At 41.3% G+C, this 8,528-nt stretch overlaps 1 protein-coding gene across 1 annotated transcript; it reads left to right on the forward strand.

The window, feature by feature from the left end:
- Nucleotides 1-3,719: 3,719 nt before the first annotated feature.
- Nucleotides 3,720-6,960, forward strand: tsc22d3 (TSC22 domain family, member 3). Its single transcript, XM_014006416.1, has 3 exons — nt 3,720-4,030; nt 4,766-4,817; nt 5,307-6,960. The coding sequence occupies exons 1-3, from the start codon at nt 3,906-3,908 to the stop codon at nt 5,556-5,558; spliced, it is 429 nt and encodes a 142-aa protein (XP_013861870.1). The 5' UTR covers nt 3,720-3,905; the 3' UTR covers nt 5,559-6,960.
- The last annotated feature ends 1,568 nt before the right edge of the window (nt 6,961-8,528 follow it).

Consider the following 8,528-nt stretch of genomic DNA (forward strand, 5'->3'; position numbering starts at 1 on the left):
AATGGATGGATGGATGGATGGATGGAGTTACAACAACACCTAATTTCCCTCTGGGATCAATAAAGTATTTTTGAATTGAATTTTGAATTGAATTTCAATAACAGCAGCGGGACCAGGACTAATTTTAAAATGTCTTGTCCAACATTTGGGGACCAAAAACCTCCGGCCTGAGGGAAGAAGTTGAAACTCCTGGTAAATGGGATGAAAATCTTTTTTTTACCTGGCTGATGTGCAGAGCTGCAGCTGATTGTTGGGTGTGTGCACTAAAAAAAAGCATATTAGATAAAATAGAGTGGGGAACACTGTCAACAGTTGGGTAGTACTGAGTTTTGGACACCAATTTCCAACAAAGCATAAAGTTGAACTCAAAAGAGAGCAAAACAGCCAAATTAATAAAACAACCTGTTCTCTACATCAGCTGTGCATTAAGTGATTGGTTGCAAAACAGCTGATGTTCGATCCGTCTACTATACTTGACTCATGAGGAATTCATAAAACCGATACGCACACAGTTTGTTGTTGTGCACGCAACAATCGCAACAAAAAATTACAATCGTGTCACAGTAACGTGTGCAAGCAAGGCACGATACATGAAACAAACCCAAAGTTTTTACATGCAATCACAGCAGAAACTGAAAGCCTACTAAAAGTAAGACCACGTGCTTGTTGTTGTTATCAGTTGCCAGGGCAACTGCAGGGGATGTGATAATGACTGCCTGTGGGTGTTCTGCTGGAGACTGTTTAGTATTCAGCCCAGCTGCCCACACGGACCACTTCCTTCCAGATAGCCTCTGGCTGTAACCCATGGCAGAGAGGTCAGACCACACTCCCACAGGCAATGCATCGCAAATTCTGTTAAAGTAAACAAAAAAAGCCTTTATTTTACTACAAGGTGAGCATGAAATAGTGCAGTTGTTTTTGTAAATTCTGATGATGAACTTGCGTATAAAAAATGCTGCTCAGAGCAAAAAGATGAACGGTTTTCAGCCTATGACAACTTTTCTGGCGGTTATTGCAGACAAACAGCATTATATAACCAGTCTGGCTCTCGTGCGAAGGGCATCTGATGGGAATGGCAGCCCATCGCCAGGCTGCAGAGTGACTCACTGACTTTGGCACATCTCAAACACGAGCAGGCACACAGAGTCCCTCGGAAATATGAGCCACTTTCAAGTTCATTGGCAAGTGGCATAAAGTGTTTAGAAACAGGGTGCTGTAAAACTAAATTTGGTTGTTTATGCAGATAAACACCTTTCAGTCAAGAAAAACACCAAAAAAAACAAGAAAGACGGAACATTTTTGTTTGTACAAATGTCATTACGCTCATCATTTCTGCATTTTGCATGTGCACAGCTTGGGTGCTGCACGTTCCCCTGGTGTCTGAAGTATCTGTGTGTCTCAGCTTGGCTGAAAGCATTCAGAGCGACTCCCGTCTCCAGGAGGGTAACTGTCTCGGCAGGGAATGCTAATTCACCTGCCCCGTGTTGCTGTAACAGGGTTTGACATTAGCCCTGGCAGTTCCACCATCGCACCACAAAATCTGAACCGACAGGCGCTGTGGGCCCAAATTATCCGGCAGTGCACTCATTATGAAGAAGCAACAGTGTTGGGGCTACCAAACATTGTTAATATAACTGTCTGTTTCAAATAAAATTGAAGGCCTGGTGTTTTTTAAACTCTTCGGTTTGAAGGAAACATTTAATGCCAGAGCGTTTCTCACAATAAAACATGAGAAAGTTGTAGCTTTTAGACAATAAATGGGGTCTAATGCAATATTACAAGATCTATTAGCACTCCAAGTATGGGTTATGGATGACCCTCAGCTACTACCACTCCAGGGTTTAGCCCATTATCTGTAAAATTGACTAAGTTAGGGTCATATTTAGGGTCTTTACCAATAATTTATTGTAAAAAATGTAATAAAACTGATCTGGCAGCGTTGCACTTGATACAAATGAACCAGAAGAGCTCAGAGTTGAACGTAAAACCCACTCAGAGAAAACTTTTCCATAACAGTTATTGTCAGGCTGACAATGTTCTACCAGTTTTTTTTTTTTTTGCAAGAAAATGTCTTACCCAGAGGCATTAAAAAAAGAACTGGCTTATCATTATAATTAATCAGTTACACCAGCAAAACAGAACAGAAAGTGACAGCTGAAAAGTGTTGAGCAATAACTGTTAGAATGTTACACAGAGCAAATCAAAGGTGGTAATTCCTCAGGGAGATAATGGTTGCGGGGGCGCATGTTGACGTTAGAGGTGGTGCTTTATCAGCATCAAATTATCCACAATCGTTTTGCTACACTTCGCAGGAGTCCTGGTACAGTTGCGTCACGAGTTCAAAATGCTACCTGGAGTGCAAGAGGTCAAACTAAAACTGTGGTTCCTGGAGCCAAACTGCTGCAGTTCTTTGACTAGATGTTGATCATGTTTTGCAGCCATGGGAGAAAAGGTCAAACATACAACAAATATACATTTACCCCTCCATCCATTTTCTTGGCCCACTTTTTCCTTTTTTGGGTCACGGGGTCACTGTGCGAAAGGTAGGGTAGACCCTAGACGGATAAAACACATTTATCTTTCTTTGAAACCAAATACACAGTTCACCAGCAAGCGCTGCATTAGGATTAAAACAAGTCTGGATTGTTTAGTGCATATCCAGTACGATTCGAGCAGCATAAACATATTCTAGGTGTGCAAAACAAGGTGGAATTTAAAGTAAAAGGTTAATGGAAAATCCCATGAACAAAAAATGTTTATGAACACAATCTTTTTATGGTAACTGTAGTATACATGTTTACCACTAGAGGGCACTAGAGTTCAGACATCAAATGAGAGGAAATTTACCCCATTAGGTGGAAAAACACACATGCATTGTTTGCACGTGCAGTAAGTACACTGATAAACAATTAGGTCCCTACTGGGGACAGAATGTTTTGTCTTTAAAGTGGAGCCCAAGTTATCGAGGAATAATGCATGTACGTAATAGATCAATAACAAATAATAGGATGGCAATACCTGCTAATAAAACTTTTATTTCTCTTGATAACTAAGATTCTTGTGAAAAACAAATTGAGCAACAGAACTAATGGTTATCAGATTAGGTTCCTGACTCTAATAGGAGCGTCTTGTTTACGCACACGATGCGACTGATGGTGTTCATCTTGTGTTTGTTACAATGAGGGCAGCTCTGGGTCTGTGGGTTCACAGGTTCAGAAACAGGGCACAGAGGCGTGCTGCGTTGAAGTGTTTGTTTTAAAACGCATGCTCTTCAAAGCTTTTGCAGGATACTTAATAAACAAGGGTTGCTGAAGTAGAAATAATGAGTCAGCACAATTTGGATTCTCGTTGAAACCTAAGTTTATGTGCAGTTTACGCTGCTGTAACCTATGTGAAGTCTCGGTTCACCTTGTTAAACTGTTTACATCAGCTTTGAAAATGCTTAAAAACACAATAAGCGCGTCATAAATCAATCACGTGATTGACAGTTCGGGACACAAAGTACTTTGTTGTTTACAACGGATTATGTAAAAGTCAGAGAAGGGGGTGTATTTAGTTAGTCTCAATAATGGCGTTTCTTGCTAAGAGCACAGAGAAAAGCACCCCGAGTTCTGTTCCTTCGCCCCTCCCCTACTTTCGTTGACTAATGACATGCGCGCGGCCCGTGACGTCAGGACCCAGCCTTACAAATACAGGCCGGTTGCAGAAAATAGCATCAGACAGTCGCTTGTAACAGTCGGCGAAGCTCACTGACACAGCACTGCCCTCAGGCGTGAGGAGAACGAAKCCAGTGCATCGCTACTACTAACCAAGTAGAGACGAACCCAAACCTGGACCTTCACTTCGGTGACCAACCAGTCGCAAACGTGGCGAGAAATATTATCCGAACGAGCGTGGTACTGAACATGAGCACGGAGATGTTCGCCAAAACACCGATGGAGGTAGCCGTCTACGAGCTGCACAACTTCTCCATCTCTTTCTTCTCCTCGCTGCTCGGAGGAGACGTCGTGTCAGTCAAACTTGACAACAGGTAACTTGGCGTCACRGTTTTATGACTTCCTGACTGTTTTAAGACGTTTCAAATGACGTTCCCCCCGCGCATCTTCGCAATGCTAACCGTGTTTGGCTACAAACGCTCAGCTCGGCCCGCTGTGCTTGTTTATTTGAACTTTGAACAGCAGCCTGTGCATTCTGCACCGACACAGGCATACTGTGTTATTACGTTGTGATCTAAATCAGAGGTTCTCAAAATGGGGTCCCGGGACCCCCTGGGGTCCACGAGAGGTATCTTGGGGGTCCTCGGAAAATTTCACTAAATAGTTAATTCAACTATTCATGTTAAAATAAATAAATACAAATAAATAAATGTGTTTTTTTATTTTTAAAAATGCATGGAGAACAATGAACTAATAAAAAAAAACACAATAAACTTAATAAACATATATATTCCCATGGCATTTAGGGGTTGAAATTACAATAAATGATCTTTTAAAACAGTGTGGGGTTTATGAGGGGGTCCCTGCAATTTTCTTTCACCCTTTTTCACCCAAAATGGCATGAGAACTCCTGATCTAAATAAAGCCAAGGCTCTGACTCACTCACACACTGGGTGCAGCTTACASAAAAACACAACTAGACGTTTCCTTTCTGTTTTGCTAGCTTTCTGTTTCGCTGTCTGAGGGCAGTGAGTTTAGAAAGCAGTAGGGTYGTCCGCTGTGTTTATGAACTGTCAATTTATGAATTTTTTTTTCTTCTTATTTTGCAGTGCCTCTGGTGCTAGCGTTGTGGCCATTGACAACAAGATTGAACAGGCAATGGTAAGTTGAGACAAACACCTGGAAGGCTGCACACTCTAATAGACTGAAATATATTTGTGTACAAATATGGAACACACCAGTGTTTTGATCAGTGTACTCCAGCTGCTAACTAAAACATTGTGTTAACAGACTACATCATTTTATATTAGATGTTTTGTTTATCACAACATATTTTTTTGACTAAATTTTGAGATAAAACAGTTGTGATTACAGACTTCCCCAAAATACAACTTCCCAAACTAATTAATGCTCCACGGTTGAACACAGTGGGAAGTCTGGAATAGACGTGCACAGACTGCTGCATGTTTTATTCACATCTCAAAGTAGAAAGCAAGTGCAAGAGACTGCAGAACATAAATGATTGCGATTATAAATCAAGCTAACTGAAAGTGCTTTTGTACATGAATAGAGATGATAACAGTCGTGAGGCTGTTGGCATCGTTCAGTGCTCATTTTGAAACTGAACCACCTCTCCCTCCTTCACGACAGGACCTGGTCAAGAACCACCTGATGTATGCGGTGCGTGAGGAGGTGGAGATCCTCAAAGAGCAGATCAAAGAACTGGCAGAGAAGAACAACCAGCTCGAGCGGGAGAACTACCTGCTCAAGAACCTGGCCAGCCCCGAACAGATGGAGAAGTTCCAGTCCCGCATCCCGACGGACGTGCTGCCGCCCCTGGACAATCAGAACGTCTCGGAGCCGCAGCAGACCTGCAACCACAGCGCTGGATCTGCTGTATAAGTGGCTCTGCCTTGGGGCGGGCAGAGCCACAGTCTCTTTCCGGTAATGGACCTCGATTTTGAACGTATGCGTCAAGAAATCTCCGCCACCGAGAACCCCTTCGACAACGAAGGAGAAGCGTCGGGGCTGCAAAAGATCGATGGGACTCATATGAACTGTTGTCACTGAACAGCAATAAAAAAAAACCAGAACTAGAGACACTCTTGACTGGTGCCGCATCAGGCCCATCATGTGATACCGTCCAGCTCTTTGTCGTAGTCTCTCTTTGTAGGCACAGGTGTAAAGAGTAGAGATGGCAGGCTAGACCCAGATGAGCGCTTGCTTTCAGACAGAGGGTGGATTTTTTTTCCCACCCTGGCCAAAAACTCTTCCAACAGTCACCCATCACTCTGTAGAGGTGGGGGTGAGGAGGTGTTGATTGGGCTCGCCCTGCAGACCTGGAAAACCGTGAGGACTTTGCTGTCTCAGCATCCTGAGGAGACCCATCTGTGTCGGTCCTCCACGTCTCAGCAAGAAAAGCCCCCGTCATGTGGATTTGTCCCATCTCAAAGTACAAGTTTCAAGGACTCTTAAGCCACACATTTCTGACTCAAATGGACCTTTCCTGTACCTACACTGTGTTGCTAACGTGTTCATGCTCATCGAAGCCTAACAAGAAAATAAAACAAAATAAGCAACAGAGGTCATTACAGTCGAGTCTAATAGAGCTGCAGTAGACTAATTTGTTATACTGTAATGATTTCACAAAAGTGTAGTCTTGCAGTCGGGGGCTTGCTGCTTATGGGGGACGTTAATTCTGTTTTTGTTTATAATTCTGAACAAAAATCAGTTTGTTGTACAGTAGAAGTGAACATGTTTTTTTTTTTTAAGTTGCTTTTGTAACAACTAAGGCCATGCATACCCATGCTGCTCACCTAACGCTCAGAAAAAACTACAATATCCACAGAGCCGAAACATCTCAAAGTAGTCGCCTGCTTTTCAAGCTGCAGGTGCACTCGTTGAGTTTTAGCAGTGTCATCCACTATCTGATKTTATTGTTTTGTTTTTTCTATCAGATGGAAATTCTTGCAAAACAACGGCACGACAACAGTGCCTGTAAGTAGGAGAGGAGCACATTTCTACAATGACTTTGGATCAGCGATGCATTTTTTTTTTAGCTACCAAAGACTTGTAATTTTTTTGAATTATTATTATTTTTTTACAAAACGGCAGAAGCTGAGCAAACCAGGACCATGTGTAAAACTGCACAGGGTGACGTCTTGCTTGTAGCTGGTGCGAAACGTCGTGTTTTGTAAAGAGATTGGTATTGTTGCTGTAAAGTATCCTCCGAACTGTTGTACACTATGGTGTTTTGGATACAACTGCACATTTTAAATAAACCATGTGTTTATATAATACGTTACATCGTTGGTTTTTGCTCATTTATGTCTGCAATGTCATAATGACATAATACATTAGTGGACACTCTTGACAAAGGAAATATACCCAGCACATTATTCCACATAATATGTGGAATAATATAACTATATTATAGTTATATAATATATAAATAAGTAGGTGTAAATTTGGTTCATAAACTCCCACATAAAAACAAGTATCCCATTTGATGCTTTAGTAGCTTTATGTTACAAAGCAGTGCTTTACATAAAACTTGTTTACTCACAATAGCTTTAAAATACTCCTATGATTTTAAATCTAATTGAACAGGAAGTAAGAATTTTAAACAATTTAATATTCGAGTAAACAAGCGTTCAGTGTGTTTAAAAGTTCTGTCTGATAGGCAGCATGTGACTCACGTTGTTGTTAGCCACAGGGGCTCTTCTTGCAGAAAAACACACTTTAGTTGTTTTCTTAGACTTGGGGAAAAAGGCATGTTTTGTATCCTTTCTCATTGTTTGAGTATTAAGCATTTTCCCCGTCCGCCCCAAATGTCAAAAACAGCACAACCACTAATGATAGTGAAGTAATGACTGGGTTTCCATGTGAATCTGGAATCTGCAAGGAGGAAAAACACTTTGTACTAGAAGCGTTTTCCTTCAGACGATCTGGCAGACCATGTGTAACCAGATATGTTGTGGCTTCCCTGCGTGTGCAGACTGGGCTCGCGTCCATCTGCTGCTAAAAACAAGGCTGCTCTGCTAAGGCCTAAAGTCATCATTACACCTCAAAGTCCTTGATTTCTATCAAAATTAGGAAAACAGAAACCCCGCTGAACCAGATCAGTAGCTATAGATGGCTGTGCAGTGTGGCTGAGGTGCACATTTATTTATTGAGGCTAAGAGAAAAGGAATATATAAACTTTTGCCTCTTTTATACAAGATAGTTTTAGTCAGTCTTTCTTCAACAATCCCCTAACAGATTTTTATATGTTAACTTTACTCCTTGCTTTGGTCAAAAGTGGTGCTGCAGTTTAATCTCACTTCTGCGTTATGGATAATTCTGCTTCAGCTGCATGGAGAAAAAAAGTCAATAAAGCTTGCAAGCCAAAGTGCTTCAGAGAAATGCTGCAGACAATCAAGACTTTGGCTTCATTTATGACTTTGTTTGCTCCATTGTTCTACTTTAAGACAAGTTTAGAAACAATGTGTTCCAGAGGCACTTTAGTGGCTCTTTTTATTTGAAACTGACTGATGATAAGTTTCCAGGCATGGCTCTTAAGTGAGATAATTCTGGAAAATGCCTCTTGGGACATGCCTCTTTACTCAGGATATGTTTTCTGTTTAACAGCTTTATGCAGATTCTCTGAAAGTCATATTAAATGGGATTAGATGTGGAAGCACAGGTAAACTTCAAACTTCACAGAAACACAAGGAAGCCATACAGGTATGATGTAACGTTTAACTTTTGTGACTTCAAGGTTTAAAACGCAACAGCTTGACACTGATCTCACCCAGGAAAACTACTAGCTAACACCTTTTGAACATGTTTTTTTGTTTTATGATTCAAAGTTTCCCATTTTGATTTGGCTTT

This window comes from Austrofundulus limnaeus, unplaced genomic scaffold (genome assembly GCF_001266775.1).
Source record: "Austrofundulus limnaeus strain Quisiro unplaced genomic scaffold, Austrofundulus_limnaeus-1.0 Scaffold1, whole genome shotgun sequence".
Lineage (NCBI taxonomy): Eukaryota > Metazoa > Chordata > Actinopteri > Cyprinodontiformes > Rivulidae > Austrofundulus > Austrofundulus limnaeus.